General features: G+C 36.8%; 2 protein-coding genes and 1 long non-coding RNA gene across 4 annotated transcripts in view; 1 reads left to right on the forward strand and 2 right to left on the reverse strand.

The window, feature by feature from the left end:
* LOC133527241 (adipokinetic hormone/corazonin-related peptide receptor variant I-like) overlaps positions 1-26,504 on the reverse strand; it is a 66,764-nt gene that overhangs the window by 29,940 nt on the left and 10,320 nt on the right. Inside the window, exon 4 of the mRNA XM_061864154.1 lies at positions 6,800-7,004. Within this exon, the coding sequence (XP_061720138.1) occupies positions 6,800-7,004 (205 nt within the window). The remainder of the gene's footprint in view (positions 1-6,799; positions 7,005-26,504) is intronic.
* On the forward strand, positions 1,454-2,994 carry LOC133527242 (uncharacterized). 2 transcript variants are annotated; one of them, XR_009800845.1, is made up of 3 exons: positions 1,454-1,631; positions 2,080-2,253; positions 2,857-2,994. It is a non-coding gene; the product is annotated as an uncharacterized LOC133527242 (long non-coding RNA). The 2 variants fall into 2 exon arrangements; XR_009800846.1 differs by having other exon boundaries at positions 2,080-2,265; positions 2,857-2,953.
* On the reverse strand, positions 3,980-5,188 carry LOC133527240 (uncharacterized). Its single transcript, XM_061864153.1, has 2 exons — positions 4,711-5,188; positions 3,980-4,445 (listed from the first exon to the last, which is right to left on the reverse strand). The coding sequence occupies exons 1-2, from the start codon at positions 4,839-4,841 to the stop codon at positions 4,259-4,261; spliced, it is 318 nt and encodes a 105-aa protein (XP_061720137.1). The 5' UTR covers positions 4,842-5,188; the 3' UTR covers positions 3,980-4,258.

Consider the following 26,504-nt stretch of genomic DNA (forward strand, 5'->3'; position numbering starts at 1 on the left):
ATCTAGGATTATGAGCCAAAAATCCGTGGAATAAAAACGCCGTTTTGAGCAAGTGTGTTGAAAAATTTGTTAACTTGACTATGATGTTGGCGTAGTTATCAAGGGATTTCAATGCCTAAAAATATTAATATTGAAATTAAAATGTATTGAAATCTGATAAAGGTCACGGCACAATTGTGTGAATAATTCTATTCGAAAATTATTGGAATTCGTTACACCGAAAAAACTGCCTTTATGGAAGCAAATCCCTTGAAAACCTTACAGGGAGCTTAAATACGTGAGCATTTTTTGTCCTATTGACATTTATTTAACATTTTTCTACTCAATGACTCAAACCTGACCTACTTGGACAAAACTAGACACAAAAAGTCAAAGTTTCTTCAGTGGAAACTTGGAGTGTGAATAAAATGTAGGTAACATAGAGGACGTTCCTGAAAAATTCTATTCGAAAAAGAAAAGGAGCATAATCTAGGTTTTAATTATATTTCATCACTTCATTTTCAGATATCATTTTATATTAACCATATGTAGTTTCCCTATTGTACAGGTAGCATCGCTCACATTTAAGAGTAACTATTTTGATTAAAACTGTCAAGGCAACTTCCGTCCACTTCCGATAGTGGCTTACGCCGGTGTGGCGGCCGCTCCGCCACGCTCCGCTCTTCATTCTTTATTTTTGCGTGGTAGCATCCACACGTCGGTCTAGTTGCCGAACACTTCGGCACAAGACCACATTGTTTTTTTATAATGCTTACTATGTATAGCTGTGAGATTTCATTTTATTCGTTGTGCAATAAACAATATATTTGTTATTAATAATCATTGTGCAATCCTTCAACTTAAAGGACATACATACAAAAGTATTTTTTTAACAAGCAGATAGTTCTGCGGGCGATACTCCAAATTTTATATTAAAGGAAAAAATTGAAGAATTTACGCTTCCGGCTGGACTTGAACCCGCAACCTCCGCAATCCGTGCGTTTGCTCTTAACCAATGGGGAATGGATGAAAATATTAAATGTGCCTGATTATTTTTCTGGTCGTAGGAATAACCATTTCTAGTTACAGAAAAAAGTTACAGATTTTTTGGTTGCGTCATACATTTTATAAAAATAAAAACATTTTGCTTCACCGCACGTCCGGCCCATTACGGCTGTTAAGAGAACTTTCTAAGTCTTAAAAAGTTATCGCTATTTGAATCTGTGGAGCGCATGACATTGACAGTTGATTGACAGCTTGTCATTGTTCTCGCGGAATTCATAACCTTTTGTGCTCTCATCTGGTGAACTGGTTTCTTTGTATTTATGTGATTATTACGACTCGCTTCCCCACCCGGACCTCTGATTTTGCCTGCTCCAACGACGACCTACACTTTTGAACCCCGGACGACTGCACTGCAACTGAAACTGGACTATTAGTTTGGTACCGTGTTCATCACCATGAATACAAACGCTTATAAACTATATAAAGATCCTAAAACATGCTTTATACCAACGTGCTCCAAGACTGATCTGAAAAACCCGGATTTGAAGTTTTTTACTGTAAGAAAAGAGCTGAAACAACGTTGGTGTCAATTGGTTGGCAGGAACTGTCCAAACCGAGCACTGTTTTGCTGTGCGGACCACTTAAATGTAAGTTACCTTGTTTTGTTTACCATTCTGTAAAAAAATGAATTACCCCCCATGTTAGTTTTGATGATATGGCATTTTTTTAAATTGTGGAATAATGGATGGAATAATTTATGGTAAGCTGGTAAAAAACAATTTTATTAATACATTACATTAATGTGGATGCTGCTATGTCATGTTTAAACCCTTTGTCATATCAATGAATTTTCACTTTGTATTAAAATAACATGTGGTATTTGTCAGTACATGGTGAACAAAAACACTATGAGGAAACTGGCTGATCAAAACAATGCCTAGTTTCCTCCAGTTAAAAAAATGTGTGCCTATGCCAATACTTAATGTTATATTGCCCAGCAGATCCCAGGCTCCATAAGTGAGCTACAGCAAATACTGGGGAACATTTGGAAGATTATGACAACTGTTAGTTTAATGTTTTCTAATATTTTTACAGTTTGAAGAAGATTTGGAAAATTATGGACAATGGATCTCTGGTGCAAAGCCAAGACTGAAAATAAATGCCATACTTAAGAATTTTTCAAAAAAACCATTAAGTGCAATCAATAAGAATATTGAAGATCTTAATCGGCCATCAACTTCAAGTGCTGCTGACAATGCTGGCATGCAGGTCTCTGACAGTGTAAATATTCACAATAGTGTTGCGCACATAAATGTATTAATATTATTGGGTATAGTTAATCTGACACACTGAATTTAAATTCCAACTTTACTTTGCTACCTGTGCTAATTATTTATTTTTTTAAATTTTTCTTAAATCACTAATTTACAAGTTCTAATGTATGGTAACGTAGTATTGTTAAATAAGCACTTGACCTGCTCTAGCACGTGATTGGCGCGACAGTATCTCGCGCCGAGATAGACTACCCGCCCCTCTTAAATTAACATAGAAAAAGACGGGTAGTCTATCTCGCTGCGAGATACTGTAGCGCCAGTCATGTGCTAGGCCTACTGAAAAAGTATAGGTAAAAATTACTAGTGGTCTTTGTGCATGAAGATGTATTTATAGAACACAGGAATGGATATAATGTCAAATATTTATATACAAATGCACCTACTACAACTTGTGTGGCTTTAATAATTTGAATTTAATAAATGCACACTTTCCTTACCTAAGAATAAACTTTTACCTGTTTCTGTGATTGTTAAATTGTAGGGTCACAAGTTGCATTATATTTTGTTTATTTATTCTTTGCATTTTTGTTTCAGATAGATGCAGCTATACAGTGTGATAAAAGAATAGGTGTTTCAAACAAGTTTGTTTTGGCCCAGCCGAAGACTCAAACCATAGCTACTCAATTCCGTGGGCGAAAAATAAAAGAAAGTGTGATGCCATCACGAATGATGCAACTACCGAACACTGAGAAGAGTCCCAATCAATCACCATCCTTGTTTGGGACATCCAACTTCGACTCGTCTTCGAGTGCTCAACAAGAGGATATTGAAAAACGTGGCAGGGAGCACCTACTAAAAATTATTACTAACAAACCCAAAATGTTTTTAGGTCTGCCAAAAAGCTTTTGGTGGATTATTAATTTCATTGCCCAGGAGTGCTCTTGTTTGGCATTTCATATTATCATATGTCTATTTAAATTAAAAAACAATGACTCTTTTGCTAGGATGAGTGAAGAATTTCAAATGGCCAGGTCAACCATACGTTTAGTGTTTGAAAAGAACGTCGTAGTTTTGTCCACATACTTTCAAAATTGTATATATTTACCACCACTATCAGAAATAAAATTTTTTTTACCATTAGCATTTAAAATCAGATATTCGAATGTACAGTGTATTATAGACTGTTTCGAGATTCAAATAGAAAAACCCAGCGATCCAGAGAAGCAGGCGCAGACTTGGTCGCAGTACAAATCATGCAACACGATGAAATATTTGATTGGCTGCACACCCGCTGGATACATTTCATTCATCTCACAGGGTTATGGGGGACGTACATCTGATAAAGCCATCACGAAGAACAGTTGCTTTGTTGATGTACTTCCCCTAAATGCAGTAATCATGGCCGATCGTGGTTTTAAGGAGATTGAATCACTCTTAATCACAAAAAATGGAAAACTCTTAAGACCTCCTAGTGTCTTCGCCAATCAAAAAATGGCAAAAAAAGGCGTAATTAAAACAAAGGTTATATAATATAATAAGGTAAATAGATTGCCAAATTGAGGGTGCACGTTGAGCGTGTAATTAGGAGATTACGGGAATTCCATATGTTAAAACCCCACTCTGTGGTTAATAACAAACATTTAAAATATTTGGACGACCTGGTCATTATAGCTTGCGGATTAAGTAATCTTCAGAATCCAATAATAAAAGACGTTTGATGATATTATGTTGTTTTATTTTATCATATACCATAGGTAACCTCGAGTAGTAGGCAGGTAAGTCCAGTTCCTAGGCCATATATGTAGAGGGTAAGGCCAAATTAGCCTCCAAAAAGCTTTGGGGTGCTAGATAGATTTATAAATGAGACAGTATTTCACACCGGCCCACAGCTTTATAAGCGCCCCCACATGGAATACTGTTCTCATCTATGGCCAGGGGCACCCCAGTACTAGCTTCTCCCTCCGGATCGCATCCCAAGTGAAGTCGGCTGCCTGCGTATTTCAGATTGGCTCGACTCCTTGGCACTGCATATAGGTGTAGCCTCGTTCTAAATGGAACATCACAACATAGTATTTGCTTGTTATTCTTTGTTCAGGAACAACTTTAGCTCTCACATCACAAAGATTCCCAGTCCGCTTTGTTTCAACATATCCAATAGCAGTCTCAACATATGATTCTCTTGAAGACCTTAAACAAACAAACAATTAAGTACTTTCTCCTTTTATAACAAAATAGGATTAATGTTACCAATTTAAAGGAACCACAGACACTTTAAAGCAAATTTAAATATGTGATTACTTTGCTACAAAATGAAAAATGTCCAAAATTTATATTGTTTTAATTTGAAACATTTTATGAAAAATGACCCAGGTCCCGCGTGTTAATTTTTCGCTTGCCAGGTCAATATCAAGATAAAGCGCGGTAATGAGATAGGGGTTAGGTTGATACTTACGACAAAGCTTTGGCATCTCTTATTTCACCGGCATTATGTTTGTCGCTATTCTTCATAAACTCCATAAGCATATATGGGTCTACTATTGGCAAATTAGATGAGTTTGCTCTAACAAAAGCAGCGGTATCCATGTTTGCAGAATTCAAATGCCAGGGGTCGTCGAAATTGCTATCAAAATCAGGTCCGGGGTTCAAAAGCGAAGGTCGTCGTTGGAGCAGGCAAAATCAGAGGTCCGGGTGGGGAAGCGAGTCGTAATAATCACATAAATACAAAGAAACCAGTTCACCAGATGAGAGCACAAAAGGTTATGAATTCCGCGAGAACAATGACAAGCTGTCAATCAACTGTCAATGTCATGCGCTCCACAGATTCAAATAGCGATAACTTTTTAAGACTTAGAAAGTTCTCTTAACAGCCGTAATGGGCCGGACGTGCGGTGAAGCAAAATGTTTTTATTTTTATAAAATGTATGACGCAACCAAAAAATCTGTAGCTTTTTTCTGTAACTAGAAATGGTTATTCCTATGACCAGAAAAATAATCAGGCACATTTAATATTTTCATCCATTCCCCATTGAGCTACGGAAGCCTACCAGAACCTCGCAAATCTTTCCATTCCTTACCTTATGTATACACGCTTTTGGGGTGCCGTTAAAAAGATGTAATCATCTTTCGGTAGATGTCGCTTTACGCCATCACCTATATTGATTCTGGTTTTGTTTTCATATCCTAATATGTTCAAAAAATAGAACCTGCATTAGGCATTCAATAAAATGTTGATGTCTAATTTTTGTTTTACCGTCACTACATGTTTTGGCTATTGTTCGCAAACTGGATATGTCAAATTTTGGCACTTGGCCAACTAGATAGAATGGATCTCAAGACATAATATATATGTAGATATATGTAGATTAGGTAAATGCTAGTATCAACTTGCTTAAGCTTCGAAGTCCAGTGGCAAATTAATGGAAAAATATATTTTATTTAATATTCTCATCGTGCAATTTAGAAGCCATGGAAAAAGTCAAGTGATTGAAGAGTTAAATAATAAATCTGATAAGCATATTTCATATCAATTACAACTATTTAATGGTTCTGTAAGCTCTAGACCTCGCGATAAGAAATAATAAAACAAAAAAAAAAAAAAACTTCGTTGAGTCATTTTAGCGTACAGCGTACTCACAATGGTCTTAAATGCCAGAGACCACAAAGGCACTTAAGTCCTTTATGCCACTTTCCACCATTTTGAACATTTTCCAAAAAACGAAACGACAGTAAAATTCTACAAGATCAAGATCAAGAGTTCTAAAGACCCTACTTACAAAATTTCACAAGAATCAGATGAGAATTGCGACCTGTAGAGGAGAACATCCGGACAGTATACGAAAGTGTATTGCTCGATTCAAAACGTAGACCTTCGCTAACGCTTCGGTCAATTAGAACCATAACAAGTGTTTTTACAGGAATAATTGATTATTCTAAGAAATATGTAGATATTTTATCCAATTGATTTTACCTAAATAATGTGTTTAGGTAATTGTTGCCTATTTTTTTGGCATGCTCAGCATGATAAATGGCTAAATGGACTTGAAAATAAGTATATGTATATTAGCTATAATCATCTGAAATGTGGGAGGTGTGTTTACAGTAGCGGCAAAAAATCTATCATATTGTTATTTTAATGCAGGCATTTATTCAAAAATGCTTGAAATTAGACTTTATATCATATAAACAATGATTGAATATCATCATCACGAGAATCACGGAATCACGACCTTAAAGCGTGAGGAAGGGATGGATCGATGTTTCGCCCTCGTTAGCCTCTGGTTTGAACATTAAATCGAATCATTACAATTTAATACTCAGCGGGCTACCGCGAAAACTCGGGCAAACTATTTTTTTTTAATGTACCCTAGGTTCATAAAATTGTCGTTTTCATAAGTCTCTATATTGTAAATTTCATCGAAATTGCTAAAGGCGTTTTTGAGATAATAAAGATTATTTGCCGCAACTGTATATAGAGGTAAATTTAAGTAAACAAGTTTTGCATGTTAAACTTATCATAAAAGTTCCATGATATACCTACTAACCTGATATCTCCTTTGAATTCTTAGATATCTCGTAGAAAATGCACCCATAGCAGACTGTGATGATGAGCAGCGGTAGGAAGTACATGGCGCAGAGGCAGAACACGTTGTAGGCGAGCTCCTGGCGGTGGCTCGGGAAGGCGTCGAACGCCACGCACTGCTTGAACTCGGGCACCTCCGGGTGCCGGAGCACGCGGAACACGAGACTCTAAATCAAGTGAAATTAGTTGTTTTTTTTTAACAAGGAAAGTTACCGAACTCGAAAGTTAGTCTCTTTTGAACAATACATATTACTATGAATTACTGTCACCGGATTACGTCACGGTTCCTAGAAGCTCAGCGGTATCTGTTCGTTATTTCTGTTCACTATTCGAGAAGCTATAGACTTACTCAGCTATTCTAGATTTGTCTTGATTTTATGTTGGAATTGTTCTTCATTTGATTGCTATTATAATTCATTCAAAGTGATATATTTATGGCTACAATGGCATAATGTTTGTCCTATTGCAAAACATTTATGCGTATTGCTTCTACTCTTGTTGAATACGTCATCTAGTGTGTGTAGAGCTCATAGCATAAGTGTAGAGCTTAAACTCCTTTTTCCGTGTATGTTTAAGAGGTAATTTCTCTGAACTATGACAGAAACTGAACTGCTTTTATATGACACAATGTAACGGTATGAAATGTCAAAAGAAAATATGTAATTGGTGAAAAATTTTATTAATTTCGAACTGAAAATGGGTCAATCCTTGCGAGCAAAAATTATGCAATATTTCATCAGTTTTCATATTATTAAGTTTGAGTCATCAAAATTTTATACATTACACAATTATGCTTACAAATTAACATAAAATTCCAATCACTCTACAATTAGTGATAACCTATCACTCACATGCAAAAAACTTTAAAACAATAATCATAATCATAAGGAATTAAGTAATTTGGCTTTGATCAATACTGGCTAAATAAGAGCTTCATAGGTCATTCTTAGTTAAGAGGTAAAAATGTTTTAATAAAATTATAAGAAATCAAAATTTTTTTCGTGCTACGTGCTATCAGTATAGCGATTACCTCTTAACTTAAAATGACCCTTACATTACTGAGGTCACAATACATGCCCGAAGCTTATAAATACTGGGTAATATTCCTAGATAATACGATGATGATACAACAGGACACTTACAAAAGCACATAACATCACATTTTTCTAACTTAGTTAGTTATTGCAATCAAAATGACTAGTTATAAGTCACTATATTGATGATTCACTGAATGAAAGTTATTTTGATGAAATATTGTGTTTCATTTTTTGCAACACGATTAATCAGTTACTAAATTTATTTCTACGTAACTCTTTTTCGCCATGTATTGTCTTTATTTCTTCTCGGGTGGTTTGCAGGTGGCCATCTTTGCAACCGAAATTGCCCTGTCGGGCTCTTGTTGGAAAGGGACGAAAAAAGTTTGTCCTTTAGATTTTGGCTGGGTTTGTACTCAATTTCCATGGCATTTGAGTACCCTGAAAATAAAAGACGAAGTTAAAATCACATTGAAATTGTTTCAAATTATAATTTACGTAACAAATTCAAAAATACTGATATAGTCCTAATTTAAAAAATTTATAACCTTAAATACTATCAGCAAACATTAACCATAGCTGTTGACTTTTACAAAAATGGTTAAGGTTCTTCGCATGCGCGCGCAACTTACGTGCAAGACCCTGTACTGAACTATATTACTGCAATTTGTATCGTCTTGATTTGTATACAGTCCAGTATAAAGTTTAATATAGAAACTGCGCGCGCAACGATATGCTTACACTTTTATAAATGTACACATGTGAGATAGTGGTCACGAATACAAGCTATAGATTTGTAAGCTATTTATAGTTGGAATTTTATCCACCAGACATTGTAACTCAATTTGTAGGTTCCTCATACAAAAAAGAAAGAACAGAAATGTAATAATTTAGTACTTACATAAAATCCCGCAAATAATGGTTATTACAATGACTGTTTTTACGGACATCGTTCAGAAATTTCCTTAACAACTGGTAAAATTAATAATCGGCTGCTGTATATATAGCTAAAATATCTGCCTATTCCCATTTATATGACGTGTTATTACTACAATGTTTTAATTTTACCTACCATGAATAAATTCCCTGAATTCGTCATTAGTTTAATTTCATGAGTAATTCACAATAGCCTATAACCGCCAGTTACAATTTATTGAATAAATTCATATTTACACATTGAAGGGCTTAACTAGTATCTGAGCTTAGACCTAAATATAGTTCTTTACACTTTCTATGTCAACTTCCGCTCATTTTTTATTAAGATTCGATCTATTGCCATGAAGAACTAATTAATGATGCAGTGTAGATACTTGAGTAAAATATGGATTTAAAAACAGGTATAGAACTCACCTGAGCTGTACTGTATCTCCACCAAAAAGCATCTGTAACTATAAACTATTTTCTAATAAAAAGTTGGTTCAGTAAAATGTGCTGAAGAAATATACTTTTAGTTGGCAAGTTTATCGGCATATGACCTAATTCTATTGTGGATCGGTATTTTGATAACCTATGGCTTGTGAGTAATTGAAATGGGGAATATTTTTGAAATGTCCTCATTAATTTTAACCACAACTGTAACACATACGTATTTATTGAAAGGATGTGGTTATGCCATGAAAACCACATTTTCCTTTCAAAATACCCATATGGATTACAAATAGGTGTAGGTATGACTCAATGGCATTATGAGGAAAACGATAAGCCAAACTATGCTTCATAGTGGCTAAAAGTTTCATCAAAATCGTGTACTTTTCGTTCTTATAATTTGCAAAATTAATTAAAACTGTTATTAGATTTTAGTACAAATTTGGAATTTTCTTATCGCTAAGTAGCAAAAAAAACAATGCGCATGCTCATATAAGAAGTATTTATTTCATAGCTCAAAAGTTCACTTAAAACATAACCTTAATAGTTAACATGGCTATTCTAAAACTAAGAGGGATTTTTACTGGCTTTGGATATGGATCGATCACTAGAACTTCTTTTTAGCACAGTCACTTTACATAACGAATCCACGGGTCCAAAAGTATCTTTCAAACGAAGCTGTTCTTGATCCCAAATTTGTTTCCTTTTCTGGGGCGACATCTCTAGACTCCACGACTGACAACGAACTAAATATTTTGACTTATGATGTGTAATGTATTTGTGCATTTTCGACGGCAAAATGACAAACGTCTTTCCTTCGACGGAATTCAGTGACGAATAATCTTGATCACTGGATACCATCAATTTATAGAAGCTCAGCGGGTGATAATAAAGGGAAATTCCACCACTTTCGTGATGGTCAACAACCACCCACGCGCTAAGCGAGTACATCACGCAAATAGTTCACGCGAAGTGTGTTGACAATTTAAGTGACATTTATATGCGAATCTACATTTTACGACTTCGGAGAACGGATGTCGCTACAACTACTCCATCGGGCTGCTTGCCAAAACAATTTGACAGTTTTATGACCATCAATTACTTACTTTATTTGATATAACGTCATATACGTTTCAATTTAGACTTAAAATATTTATAATGTCTCCATTTGTATGTAACGCTAAATCGGCCGAATCCATTTACATTTATTAAAAAGTCGTAAAACTTAAAGTAGGCCTAATACAACAACAAGTTTATGGTTTTGAATTGTTTGTACATCAAGGCCAAGTTTAATCCCAGATGGTTGATATGCTAAAGAAAATTTTCCAATTGTCTCTGTCTAAGGTTCTCCCTCTAAAGTTATAATCGCTAAATATACTCTGAACAAGAGCGTCAAAACTTAGAGTTACTATTTCATCGAAGTCTATAAAACTTGACATTTACGATCATTGAGTAATAAAATTAAATTAAATATTCATCATCACTAGGTGTTGAAGTTAACTAATTATAATAATGAGATACAAGTTTGACAAATTGGAAATAAAGTGGGTAATTTAAGATTCAGCGTTATTCGTACTGCAGCGAGTGCATCATTTCGACAAAAGGTGAAACAAGGTGACTTATTGTTTATAGAGGTGCTGTCTGCGTAGTTTGGCCAGACATTGTCGCTAGGATCTGTACACACGTCTGTGTGGGTAACTATACGCACCCAACAGTTCTATAATATTATGCAAATTATTCAATTGTGAACTATCTTTATAAATACCTTTGACTTCCAATACCGAGCATCACTTTACCATCAGCCTTCGTTGATTGCGCCTAATAAAAAATGGCTGACCAGTACACGTGCTATGTTCCAAAAGAATGGAAGGTGTACCCTGAAGAGTTTTTAAAAAATACCATAGCAGACAAAGCAATAAATCAGTGGAAGCACTGCAGGCATATGGAGGGAACTACAGTTCGCCTGGAAAACGTTACAGCTAAATTAAACTATTGTGGATATTCTCCCTGGATGCGGAAAGCGGACGACGGGAATCAACATCCTCGTGCTAACGAGTACTATGGGATCAAGATGAAGTGCATACTTTGTTCAAAATCGTAAGTAGACTTGTATAATAATTCAATATTATTTTAAGTGTTTACAACAAAAGTGTATTACAAGTTCCAGCAAATAGTTTATTTGCATATCAATAGGTATTTTTGTATTGTTCCAGGTGTCGTGACTTCGGTTATCGTGTTTGCAATCATGACTAGTCAATATCATCAAAAATTATTTGTAATCAATCATTCTAAGAAATAGGTTTAGCTATAGTGTTAACCTATTAACCTGTGGTAACCTTACAGTTAAGATATTTTTAAATTCTCACAATCTAGGATACATATAATGTGTTAGTCTAGATTTAAATGAAACAAATAAAGTACATATAAGCTTTTATTTTTCAAAAACGCTTCCAATCACAGAATCCTAAAGCATTTAGTTCACACAATCTGTCAAACTTTGTTCCAAATTGATATAAATCGGCATTGAACACGGCTTTTGAACTCAAGTCGATCAATCAAACAAATCAATTTGTCACTTCTATTGGATGCTCAGTCGATTGTTTTGTTGCATTTGGGTCAAGTGTACCACTTATGTCAGTTACGAACAATCTTCGCCGGTTCCCGCTTAATTGTTTTGTATCTTAAGGTCGAGAAACTGTTCGCAAGTTATTGAAAATTCGGGATTTTCCCAGTATCCTGCGAATCGCAATAGACTTTTGGTTTGGTGTAACACTAGCTTCCGAACAGTCCTTTTCCAACAATTTCCGTTCTTCCTGGAGGTTATCAGCAACTTTTCTTGCGTTTTCCAACTTTTCTATAGTCTTAGAAGTCTTTGTCGGTTCCATTTGAATCGCAGTGTTTCTTTTCTTTGCAACCATAACCTTAGAAGTTTTTTTTGAACTCATTATTCAGCTTAATTGATTGTATTGATTAAATTAATATATGCAACCCGTCGAATCACTGATACTGCCAACAGTGTACTGAAGAAACATCTGTTCTAACCATTTTATATCAATGGACCACGTGTATTGCTTATCGTACTCAGGTTTGGTTGGAGTGAGGCACTAGTATTTTATTTCTTTCACACAGTTCAACTAAAGGTCTCATCAATTAGATCATCCACAGTGCGTACATACTCTGCTTCGTAAGAGATAATAAAATACCTAACAGACCAGTAAAACGTTTAATTACAAATGAATATCAAGTTAGTACACCTTACTCTAACATAGTTATGCAAAGATACAAAATCTCGACAAGTTTAAGTAATTCTTTACATCATTTTTCGCACCGTCGCAAAGAAATGTATTTCCCAAGAATCCCTGTGGCTTCATCGAAGTTCGAATGCAGTTGACCCAGAAGTTTGAGCTCCGTAGATCGTTCATCCTGGTTCAACGATTGGTAAGATGGAGCTGGGGTTATCCAAGAGGACTGGAATGAATTTCTACTCAGACTACTTTTGCTGGATGAATTAGACTTTGATTCCACCAGATTCAAAGAACTCTTATCAGGCCTTTCAGCAGCCTTTGTTGATGAGTCTTGCTCCCTGGATGACGAAGCCCCCCCTTGAGTAGGAGAACTTGCTCCAGACGTTGAGCCGTGGTACCTTTTGGTGGGACTGAGGCGTCTAATGAACCTTGTAACTGCATTCCCTTCCTTTGGTTTCTTTGGTTGACTGGATGCCTTGCGATCAGCCATTAGAAGTTTTTACTCGGTGAAACGGGTTTCTCTTCGGAAGACTGCGGATCTGCAAATAAGAACTTCGTTAGCTTGGATTAAACGTGACACCTCCCCCCTCGAAAAACTTTGGAACTTTTACCTTGGCAATAAATTGAGCACGTAGTGAGTTAATTGATTTTTATGTGCAATACATCAATCTCAGACGTTGGTCGTTTGATGAATGATTAACACCCTGACACTTTTGATTTATATACCCTCGAATGATTACTTCCAATTGTACATCAATAGTCTTGAGGGCTCTTGAGATTCCACATAAATTGCTTATAAGTAAGTGTTACATTTCAATAAAGCATTCGCGTCACTATTTTCATCACGTTCACACTCAACTGCCCGTAATATGTCAAGTTTCCATGTCGTGTTTATTCCAATTGAATGGAACGTATTGTCAATTAAAGCTCTGAGATATATCATCAAAGCAGAAATTTTAGCTAATTTCTGCAAGAATAAGAAAATAGAGGGTACTGTGATTGTCATAGCAAATATCGGAGCACGATTGGAGCGTCATCAAAATTCGATTTGGATGAAACGGTGCAATGACGAAAGAAGCTGCCCTTATTACAATGACTACGACCCTATTTTTGTGTCCTGCACTTGGCCTGATACGTAAGTGTCTTCGACTCTACCTATTCTCATTTGAAGGAATTGACCTTTTATCTGTTAATACTAAATTGATTTTTCTTTTTTAGAAATACGCGATGCTGCTTAAGCATCTAAATGCAGCAGCAGATAACCCTTAGACTAGTTGTTAGAATCGAGACATTTGAGAAAACAACAAACAACTGCGCACTACCAATCGATGCAATTGAGCAGAACACTTCACGAATGACCCTTCGATCTTCAATCATTAAACTTATCTCTCTAGGTTTCTTTATAAACGTCAATCCTCGCTCCAGACTGAAGAGTTTCTTTGTTGGTCTAGAGCTGTGCTAACCTCTGGTGTCTAACATAAAGCCTTCAGAAATATTATCAAAGATGCCCTGTTCTGCCTGTAGTAAAGAGTAAGTACAGCTAATTATTTTACTGATACTATTCTAAATATCTATGTCTTTTACGAATAATAGTCTTCGTTTTTCAGTGTCAATAAGCATAAGACTATCTGCGTGGTCCCTCGTGAGTGGCAGCAGTATCGAAACTTGGAGTGCACTTTATGGAAGTGCCAATCTCGACATTACAGAAAATATGGAAATACTGAAGGCTTTGGAGTGAAGATCGATAGCGTGACAGCTTATGTGAAAAATTATAAGAATCAGTCATGGTTAAAAAAAGAGTCTGATTTAAATGAAAAGCCCGATCGCAAAAGCTACTCCTATATCTTTTTACCTTGTGTCTATTGCAATAGAGTTTAAACTGTATTCTCTACTGTAAACTAATGATAAATTTAAATGCTATAAAAGTGTTCGTTTCAAATTGTACGCATCTCCATTAATTTGTTCACACTCCCTTTCAATCTGCAACTTATATTCATTTAAAACTTGGCAACTGTTTATTAACTCAAAATATATTTCACTCTTGATATTCACATGCGAGTGTCAAAACATTTCTATTACTATAATGATCGATAAGCCACGAGTTGTCGATTTATTGAGAGTAATGCACGGTAATGAAATTAAGCTATTAAAACAACGTTGAAACAGTCAGTGTAATATCTGAGATTAATTCTAAACTGATTTTCATAAAAAGTTATCAATTGTAGTTTTCACAAGTGTCGAAGAGATGGCGCTTTAAGTTAATTCGTTGATAGAGAACTATATTACCGTCTGTTATTGACATCTCATAGATGGCGCTATGCTTCAATTTTACATTTCTTTCTCAACTAATTGATCAAGAGACTCGGTAGAGCTGCGCGCCAAGTACCTTTTACAGTGCTTACCTAATAACTGAGTCAACGCATCGCGTGACTGGATCAGCTAGTTACCTCATACACTTGGCTAGTATGATAATAACCCATATTTTTACCTTAACAAAATTCAATAGAAGTAATTACATTACTTACCAAGACAACAGTGTAGGCCGCATATTTGAAGATCACTCCTCCGATCAGCCGGGTCCCGTGATATCCCTCCATAGAAGTTTTGAGTCCCGAATGTAGGAGTCTGCGACCACTGACGGCGAACATGCAGGTACCCAAAATCGTCAAACGTGTCTTTGTCTTGGCCAGGATCTTGGTTAGATTCTTTAGGAATTTTCGATTTCCGGACTATTAATTGCCTGAAGAACGTTATAATTCTCGAAATAATACTGAAGTGCTTAGACATTTTTATTTGAAAAAATAGTCGCACACGTGTATCACCGGTAAACGTTTCCAGGTAGACTGGAAGCTCAGTCCATTGCCCTGAAAATGAAAAGTCTGTTTGACTTAGTCCCTTGTCGAATCGAAGTTTAGGTCGTGGCGCGACGATGTAAACTGTTTGTTTACGATCACAAAGCGATTATGTCTTCGATCAATGCCAAGGAAAGAACTCAAAGCATACATAACTTCAAGTTGGAGTAGTTTCTGCGCAAGCCCGAGTCAACGTTAAAACGGTAGATTTATCCTCCAAATCCTACTTAAGGTAAAGAGGCTAGTCACTCTTGTAAATCATAACAAGATCATAATCATGTTTAGGTTAAAATCGCCTGGACGCTCATTTTGATAAACTATCATGTAATAAATACAATTCTAAGCAATCGGTCTCGACGCCACAGACAGTGTGGCGCCAAAGCATTCCGCGAGGCTTTGATAAACAAGCTATGCGTCTAATAGATAGCGCCTTACGCATTAAGCCCAGAACAAAGAAAATTGATTTTATTAATTCAGTTAGTAACAGTGTGAATTATTGATTTCAAGTATTACGTTTCAAATGACGGCACGATAAATGACGTTAAATTCTACATTGTTGCAATATACATGCACTTGATTATTTTTGCGGTTTACCTCCTATAGGAATGACGACATTTAAACAGTTGCTGTGCGAGCGATAGCAGCCTATATTTGTTCATAAACGCCACAATTTATTGCTATTTAAAGCTATTGGCGAGGATAAAATCATCAGTCATCGCTGAAACTCGTTAATTATAAACGTTATAATAGTTGGTGTAAAATAAATTTAATTACATCGAATCATGGCATACAAAGACCTTAATTTGAGAAGTTTCGTCAGCCTGATGGAGAGCAGTGATTGGGAGCAACGAGTCAGTGCAGAGCACAACCGAATAACGAGTGAAGAAGTTAAAGGGACATTTGAAGAAAGTTCCAAAAACCGGGACCTCAACCGATTCGTCCACGATGTGTGTTTTGACCACTCGAGGGTCGTGCTCCCGACAGAACGGAACAGGAGTACCTTTATCAATGCCAATTACTGTGATGGAGCCGATCAAGGAAAGCAGTACATTCTTGCGGAGGCCCCAACTAAAAGCACGGCCTACAATTTCTACCGCTTAGTTTGGATGCATCATGTCAAAGTAATCGTGATGCTGTGTCAGAAAGTGGAGAATGGAAAGGAGAAGTGCTATCCCTATTGGAGTGACGTCCCTCTATCATCTATGTCGTTCAACAAAAAGTTTTGGGTGACGACCATAAAAGTGGAACGTTTTCCCCAGTACGTGAAGAGTACGCTTCTTTTGACCGATGGCACTGACGCTCAGCAGGTTGTGACACATTATAATTACACAGCTTGGCCCGACCATGGTGTACCGGAAAATACTTCAGACTTTCTGAACTTCATTCAGGAGGTCAGGCAGTTCAACGAGGATATCACGCTTCCCCGGCCACCGATTGTCGTGCATTGTAACGCAGGATTAGGAAGGACTCCTTGTTTTGTTGTGATAGACATTTGTATATCCAAGTTTAAAAGTGATGAAAAAGTGGCAATAGCATCGTCTTTAGTGCACATTCGTCAGCAAAGATTTCAATCTTTATTTCAAACTGCTCAATATATTTTTGTTTATAAAGTAATTAAGTTATACATAGACTCAATTCCACGGGAAAGGAAAATATCTCCCGCCGTGAAAGCGATTTCCTTTTTTCGTGATTTAGTTAACTAGTGCCAGTTAGTATGTAAGGTATTATTAATCGTCCCAAGATCTCTGTATTTAAATAAGTTTAATGTGTGTATACTTCTATCTAAATTGTACTCTTAAATAAAACTTTTATTTCAATTATAAGATTAATGTTGTTTAAATGGTCTCCCGTTGATTGTATGAATTCCTATAATTTTACAAGATAACTTGTTCCTTATTGAATTTCAAGAACACCATGTCTTGAAAATAACAGCTACTTAGCAGTTTGATATTAGATTTAAAGATCTGGACTTTGTACGGGTGATGCAATTTTTAATTAATTTACTTGTTACCAGCCGATAACGTGTATGATACCAAGTGGCTTTATTTACATTCGTGACCCAATTTAATTAAAGATTGCACCGTATGCGATCGCTTCATTAAACTAGGTGACATCGGAACGATGATGGTCAACGGCAAATATCACTATATCTGTATAGTTCCATGGCAATGGAACATCTTTCCACGCAAGGATCTAGAGCTGATGATCTTCAAAAGCCTTAGAAACCATTTTGAGGTATACGGCGAAATAAAGGGTGCAGTAACAAGCATCGGTATGACGACGACCACGACAGAGTACTGGAACCTGAAGCTTTGGCTGAAGAATCAATCTGACTGGAGGGCTTATCCTGATTCCAAGAGCTACTTTTGGATACTCTTGGATTGGAGACCTGACACTCAAAAGGTTAGTGAATACACTAAATCTTATCTGCATGACCTTATTATTGCACTTCATTAACTCATGTGTTGCAGACAGTATATAAGTCTCCTGGACGTCCAATTAGTGATCATTCAATCAAGTGTTTTTTTGGATTCAGTCATTTAATACTTACGCAATGTGTCTGACATATCTGTGCTACTTGCCCCAGGAGTGGCACACGTATTCCAAGTCATACTTACGACATCTATTATTTGAAGCAGCAAGTGAACAGTGGAGAGCGTTTAAACGTATAGAAGGCACTACCATTTCCCTCAACGGTGTGAGTGCTAAGTTACAATACTATCACTTTGACATTTGGCTGCGGAAAGATGGATACCTAGAGAACTTTCCGAAGAAACAAGGATATTTCAGGATGAGGATTGAGTGCATTGTCTGCGCCACTACGTAAGTTCTTCTTTATCGACTCACGGTGCTTCACGTTCTATTTTACCGATAGTTGATCAGTGTTTGATGGATGTTATCTTTGTTTCAGGTATGATGGTTCACTGAAAGTCTCGAGCTAGTTTTTAATTTATTAAGTCATAGTTAGTTATACAGTGGTCTCATTATTCGTATCTAACCAGGGTTTAGCCAGTTTGTTAAGTTTCTAGATTAGTTAAACATTAAATAAACACTGAAAGTTATCAAAACTAGTTCATATTCTAAATAATTTACGAAATCCCCGGCGAACCCGTAGTCCGAATCTTCTTAACGTTCTTCTCCTAGGAGACCTACGTTTAATTGATATGAATTTTATGAATAGAAGCTCCTCCGGCAAGTACGACGAGTCTTGAGTAGTGATGAATATCAGGCCTTCATGATACGTGTCTGTAATTAAAATGACTTTTTATTAAAGCCACGTCTTTTCCACGTTTATAGCAGAAAAGTAAAAAGTCTTGGCTTTAATTTTATGTTTAACACTTGTTGGACACACAATAAGATAGACACTGTCTATTAGACAGATACTCGAAAAAAGAATGTTTGTTCTTTAAAGTGTTTCAAATATTTTAGCGCAAAGGTTAATTAAAACAATAGATAAAAGTAGGTACCTGTTTTGTGTACAAGGGTGCCTGTGTATGACCTCCATCCCTCAATCGGCGGCTCGCGTTTGAAGATATTTCTAAAGCCATCAAAAAGTTGGAACTTTGACGGATACGGAACTTGAACTCGAGCCCCTTCACTGCCATCAAGCCACCACGCGGGAACACATTTGTACGGGTTCGTCCCGTAGGTAGATATCTCATCAAACTTAACCACCACAAAATTTGACATGATCACTTTGATGTTGTCTCGGCTGAAATCGAACAGGAAGTAACCCACAAAAGCTCTGGAGAGAGCTTTTATATCTTCCCCACGGCGCCATCTACCACGACGAAATGATATTTCTACAATCGTCTGCTCGTAAAATTTATTTTAGAATCTAGAATCAGCGAATACTTTGGCTTTTATTTAAAGTGGATGTAATATTTGATATCTCATAACTCACTACGGGGAAAAACCAGTATGAATGCTGAAAATATAAATTTGTTAGTAACTACGTGTCACTGTTCGACGAAAGTACTTAATAGAGCTATTACGATCTCTCATAACCTCAGGTGTTGCATGTGGCTCATAAACTAGCCATTACTTTTTGATGGTTGACATAAAAGCTGTCTTGAAAACCGTGATTGTTCTCTGAACTATTGGGAATAGTTTCATTACCCGCAATAAAACTAAATATTTTTTCCTATGAAGACACTGATTGACGCAACATGTGGTTGGTTGGAATGTTTTCCTGTGAAATTACGAAGCTTTCGAAATTTCGTATGTTTAGCTTGACACAAACGTGACGTTCGTCTGTACCAAGAATAAGAAAAATCCTGATTAATATCTATTGTTTTTGTTCTGTACGAATAAAATATTACTTTAGCCAAAGTATACTTCTCAAGAATTGAACAAAGAAATATTTCCTATAGTTCAAGTTTACGCAGGTAACACAATATACAGTATTTCGGTAGACAAGAGTGGGGAGGCTACGAAAGATCGCGCAAAGAAGAGACGCAATAACATACACTATTATGTATTCTAGCTCATTTCCTGGCACTTGAATCCTATAAATCATATAGATTCGTTTTATCGAGTTTAAAAAGTTTTCATTTCAAAACGTGTTAAACATCTTGCTAATAGTTTTCTTGTTCTAGATCAAAATATTCTTCTAACAACATAATAAAATGAAATTCACAATATTTTTACAACCAGTATGATTTATTCTTGCTATACAACTCAGATCCAAGAATCACATATTGCGATGATTAAATGTAGCTTTTAATGGATCGTTAGAGTGAAGTTTACGATTATAAAGAGTTAAACAATGATTTATGTACCACAATATCCGTCTACTGTTACAAACATGTGTCACTTCGTAGTTTGGTAGATTTGACTTTAACTTTGACATGACATTGCAGTATAGTTTATTGTTATCAAGAAAATCTTTATCAGAACCTATTGACCTCCCAAGTGCCAAAAGCGTGACCACAGTTTGTAGATTAGAGTAGCCGGGTGCAATTGTCCGAGTTTTTCGACGAACTCCAGAGTAACGCGCCTCCACAGCATCAGAACTTCTTCCTCCAAAGGCGTTGGGTCCTTGCGTTTTACATAGAGTAAGCCCGCTTCATACGTGTCTAAAACAAATAAACTAATTTAGACATCTACTAAATTGCAATCATTGTGAGGGAAGGGATCATCAAGCACAACAAAAATAGTTTACCTGATTCACGCTCGATGACAGCCTGATGGTCCACCCACTCAGCGAGCGCCGGTTGACAGTTAATAATTCTATCAAACGCCAAGGGCAGCAGATCTTTTGAAGGGTATGGAACCGTCACATACTCGTCGTCTTTCCGTTTAATCCATGAAGTCGGGACAATCACGTAAGGATTTTCTCCCGGCTGGGAAATCTCCGTAAGTTTAGCGACAGTAAATTTTTTAGCCGCCATTATTCGCACTGATATGCTCTACAAAACGCAACACGTTGATAAAAAGTAACTTGAATGAATGAGTTGCTCCAGTGTGCAGAGGTACTTATACGGGTGCAAACAGTAATTTAGATAACGATGTCAGAAGTCTAAGAGATACCTAGTATTATCAAAAAATCACTGTATTTGAACATGCTAAGTGTTGCATCACTGACCTGACATAAATAAGTTATATAACTAGCAACAGATGATCGTAATGATGAACTACTTGTCTCTAGCGCGCAATGCCATGATTTCGAGGATGTTGGTGGCCGCACGGAGGGTTGAGTGCAGCTTACGAAGAAGATGATCCTCCATAACTTGCGCAGCTCTTTCAATAGTGTTATGATCTGAAGCTAAAGTACGAGACCTAGTTGGGCTAGGTGGGTAACTCCGGTTTAAGCGTGACGAATGTCCGTGACTTTTGTGATTGTAGGAACGAGCGGACTTAGAACTGCCACCCATTCTCGTCGCTAACAGAAAAGTGAGAAGACACGTGGCGTCTAACTTTTATATTTGCCTGTCAATCAGCTTCAATTACCAATAAAGTCATTGAGACAATCAATACATAAACGCAGATCACAGCTGTCTGAATGTCATTGCAACGTGACTTCTCAACAAAGTCAGTTTGTACGAGCAAAGTTAAATTTAAAGCAGTAGTAAAATTAGGTTCGTAATGTTAGATTGGAAGATACTGTACTAAATGCAACGAAGTAAAAAAAATGCGTAGTTGACTACATGCGTTCTTAATTAATGTCATTTGTGATAAGAGTGATCGGGTACTATAATTAACAGCTGTTATCGAATTGTGCATACATTCAGGCAGTCAGTAATACAACGCCACTGCAAAACAATGTCTTTAATAATTCACAGACAGTTGTGCATAGTACCACGCGAGTGGCTCGGATTCAATGTAGACAGTTTAGAAGTTGTGCTGTACAAGGCAATCTCAGCTCACTCCCGAAGAGGTGACGAGTCAATAGGCTGTTCAATTCGCGTTGAAGGAGTGCCAGCCTTACTTCGGTTCTACAACGGACACCCTTGGATGCGGCGAATCCAAGATGACAGTGAAGCTCCAGAATTAACCGGCTACCTTTCGATCTTCATACCGTGTGCTCATTGCACCGAGCTGTAAGTGGATTTCTTTATTTGAAATCAAATTTTTAGAAAATCAGTCAAGTATCAACACCTTTTGCTTGTTCCAGGAACTGACGAACAGCGAGAGTGTGTTGGAAGATTGTTTTAGATTTCAGTGCTAGTGAATCGCATTCATCGACTATGACTCGAAATAAATTGTGACGTCAACTATTGAGTATTTATTGAGCTGTCTAAAAGGTTTGGGTGATTCATCAAACAAAGTTACAGTAAATAGATTTTATTTGATACACGTGTAAACAAGCTGAAGAATTAGAATTAGATTAAAACTGACAAGGTGACAATTGATTTATGATTTTAAGAGGCTTATTATAATCACATCTTTATATTCTTCTAAGATCTAATAATAGGCGCGAGTGTTGATGGAGAGCCATTCGTGGGCTTAGTTGCGGACCAAACGGTTATAGAAGACCCAAAGCTTTGAACAGAAGCCAGTGACTCTGAGCTTCGTTTGTGCTTCTTCCATTGCTCAGGCTTCTCGTCAGGAGTTACGTCGCCAGGAGAAGTCAGCTGTGGTATCGGCTTCTGACGATTACCCATCGTGGAATCCAAAAGTTTCTTTTGAGTTGATGCCTGACTGACCATTTCACCGACGACTCGGTTTCTAGACGAACCACGACACTTATCACGGCTTTTATAGTCCGATAGCAATGGCTGATGGGAGTCAATTGGTTGTTGACACCAAGACTTATTAAGAGCCATTTTAAGTAGATGTTGGACTAAATTACCGTATGTTACGCTAGAAGTATATTATACAAAGTTCATGTCTTATCAATTGACACACTATTAACGATCTGGAAAACTGTACTTTGTTTCGAGTTCAAAAACAGAAACTTCTGAATAAATAATACGAGTTCCAGTATGCTATAAAGCCATTTGCCGAAAGTAAACATTCAGGCGCTTAACTCGGTAAATAGTCCCATAAACTACTACTTTATCGACTGTAAATATTTACCCGCTGGGTAATTGTGCCCTAGTGAACAAACAAGTACGTTAGCATTCTTCCCAGCCTTGAGAAGGCCTAGGTCGATCCCCGCGCGATAGCGACAGAGGCGTAGCTCAGTGATAAACTGGTTTCGTAGACAAATGTACGACTGTAGACATTGAGGTGACATTGAAAACATATGTCCATTATTTTGGTATCATATCAGTCTTACGCAATGAATTGATTGTTTCGGTATCGTGGTCAGTGAGGTTTTAAGTGGAATTCAAACTAGCTTTTTATTGAAAACAATTTGGGTGGGCTATAAATTTTGTGATAATGTTCTGAACACTTCACTACTTCCTTTGATAGAACGTATGAAACAAATAGCTACCAGTTTTTTATTTGGTAGTGTTTAATGTTCACTGTATCAAACTAGTTAGTTAACAAAAGTGCAAACAATTAGTGATCAACGCGGCATGGATAAGCAACAAAAAAGCCGCAATCCTGCAGGACAGAGGAGCGATAGAATCAGCAAGCAAAAAGTTAAAGATTTTTCTACGATTAAAAATACGTCATCAATCTCCACCAATTGTGAAACTGACGCTAATCGACAGCATCAGCGCCCCGTTGATAAAATTGGGTCAAATCATTCAGAGCCTTGTTTAGTAACAGAGAGAGTGACTCGCCATTTGCGTCCTGTTTTTCAAGAAGCCGCTGAAGCTCTTCAAAAGTACATCACGTTACATTCACCTAGCAACTAGTCCCTTATGATGAGTCCCTTATGATTAGTTTGTATCCCATATGTCTATAAATGAAAATGATTGTGATCCTTTTGTGTTTTAATTAATCAAAAAAGTTAAAAAACCACTCCCACACCTTACGAAAAATAGACTGCCTACGATTCAGCCTTTCTTTGACTTCACAGCTAATTTTTCGCCACGTCATAATAGCATATTCTTCAAACATATTGTCATTCCTGAGTGTGATGAAGAACAATCCTTGGTCGTAAGTATCTAAAACAAAATACACACAAATCATATTTGCTGACATAGTAGATAACATTTTATCAAATAATAATACTCACCTAATTCACAAATAAAAGTAGCCGCAAGACTCGGCCAACTTAGAACCGGCGGCCCGTAATTAATGATAAGATCCATTGAAAGTGGCAGCTGCTTTGTCGTGGGGTAGGGCAGTACCACTTCATCGGAATTTAAAAACACCAACCAGGTGATTGGCACACACTTGTAAGGATTTTCCTCCGGTGGAATGACTCCTTTCAGCACAACTACTGCATACTTCTTCGGCCAGGTCATTGTAATTGGAGTATTCTTAGATATCCAAAAGAAAACTGCCACAGAAGACATCAGTCGAGAGAGTAGAGTATCTCCAGTAGTTGAGATACTTATATACCTAGGTATTCTAGGTAATTGATTAACAAAGATCAGGGATTATCACTGCATGCACTTTGGAACGAATTTCAATTGCATAACGAACAATCTGCCTTTAAAATGTCCTCAGCCGCTTATATTAAGATAATATTCAGACGAATGTAGTCATAATTCAATAAATTACATTCGAGCTTGCAAATAATAAAAACAAGTTCACGGTCGGGTGATCGTTAACATACAAATAAAAATTTCTCGAAAAAAAGAACGGCTGGATTTCGAATTTCTACTTCGAATCCTTTCCTTGTAATTATCAGCGGCATTGTAGCCCATGGATAGGTAAATATCATAAAATAATAACTTAATCCTAGAGTGCGCGCACTGTGAGCATTATGCATCTCGTTGCGAAAAACTTATTAAACACTGTGGATTCTATTTTTTGTTTAAGTACTTTTTAGGGTTCCGTAGCCAAATGGCAAAAAACGGAACCCTTATAGATTCGTCATGTCCGTCTGTCTGTCCGATTATGTCACAGCCACTTTTTTCCGAAACTATAAGAGCTATACTGTTCAAACTTGGTAAGTAGATGTATTCTATGAACCGCATTAAGATTTTTACACAAAAATAGAAAAAAAGTAATAAATTTTGGGGGTTCCCCATACTTAGAACTGAAACTCAAAAAATTTATTTTCGTCAAACCCATACGTGTGGGGTATCTATGGATAGGCCTTTAAAAATAATATTGAGGTTTTTAATATCATTTTTTTCTAAACTGAATAGTTTGCGCGAGAAACACTTCCAAAGTGGTAAAACGTGTCCCCCCCCCCCCCCCGTAACTTTGTTTGAACGAGACCCTTCTTCAGAGTACGGAACCCTTCATGGGTGAATCTGACTCGCACTTGGCCGCTTTTAAATGGTACGGAAACCATTTATGACGTATTAAAAAAAACTACTTACTAGATCTCGTTCAAACCAATTTTCGGTGGAAGTCTGCATGGTAATGTATATCATATATTTTTTTTAGATTTTTCATTCTGTTATTTTAGAAGTTACAGGGGGGGGGGGGCACACATTTTTTCACTTTGGAAGTGTCTCTCGCGCAAACTATTCAGTTTAGAAAAAAATGATATTAGGAACCTAAATATCATTTTTGAAGACCTTTCTATAGTACACGTATGGGTTTGATGAAAAAAATTTTTTTTTTAATTTTATGACTTATTAAAATAAAACTACTTACTAGTTCTCGTTCAAACCAATTTTCGGTGGAAGTTTTCAAAGAAAGATAACAAGATGTGCTAAAACGAACCAGTACTTGTTATTTCTAAAAGTTAACAAAAGGTGTACGATTTCATGCACTAAATCTATCAATTTGACATTTTTGCGACTAAAATCGATACCGGCCTCTTAAAGGATCCTCTTTACTTACCAAACGTGATGTGATAGTTTTGCTACATTTGGTTAGTTAGAACAGTGTAAGTAGTTAAATGGCACTTGGGCGAACGATTTTGGCGTAATCTTTTTTGGTGTGTCTCAAGTGGTTTTTCTTAGGTGAAATTTTATGGCAAATTATCACAAAAAAAAATCCCTTCCTTTTATTTAGGCAAATCATCAAAGAGAATGTTTGCCAATGTTTTTCATAGCTTAGGATTATGATATGAGTAATTAATTTAATTTAATGATTTTGCACAGGTATTGGAGTGTTAAGTAAAAATTCAACGGTGCATGTGTGGTCCCTAACCCAAATTGGGCCAGCGTGGGGACTATAGCCCGAACCATTTCGCGCATGAGACTAGGCCTGTAGAATTGAAAACCAGTGGTCAATACCACTACATTCGCAATTCCTATTCCTCTTATTTTCAAATTATCAATTCGGCATTTTCACAGATTTTTGAGTGCTCATAAAAAAATCGGCTCCCTGAGGAAAAGGAGCTGGCACCTTCCTAAAGATTAAGCTTGGATTAAGTATTGCGATTTAGCGAGGAAATACTGTCAGCATTTTTGGCACTATACATCAAAACATATAAATTAAATTGAAAGGCATATCGTGAAACGAGCAAATCATTGCCTCGTTCCCTGAGTAGACGAAGCCCGTTACGCGGGGCTTCTGTTTCTGGACAGGCCGCGTAGCCAACGTTACAATCGTTCACGCTCCGTAGCGTATCGTAGCTATCTCTCTCTATCACTCTTCCATATTAGTGCGACTGTGACAGTTGCATTTCGTTCGCCACGGAGCGTGAACGATATGCACGTTGGCTACGCGGCCAGTTTGCCCTTCGGGCATCTGAAGCAACC

Source organism: Cydia pomonella, chromosome 17, assembly GCF_033807575.1.
Source record: "Cydia pomonella isolate Wapato2018A chromosome 17, ilCydPomo1, whole genome shotgun sequence".
In the NCBI taxonomy this organism is placed as follows: Eukaryota; Metazoa; Arthropoda; class Insecta; order Lepidoptera; family Tortricidae; genus Cydia; species Cydia pomonella.

Excerpts from the sequence above, each read along its gene's own strand:
- LOC133527240 (XM_061864153.1), bottom strand. The coding sequence starts at position 4,841 with ATGGATACCGCTGCTTTTGTTAGAGCAAACTCATCTAATTTGCCAATA. Across the intron at positions 4,446-4,710 it reads AGAGATGCCAAAGCTTTGTC|GTCTTCAAGAGAATCATATG; the intron begins GTAAGTATCAAC and ends TGTTTGTTTAAG.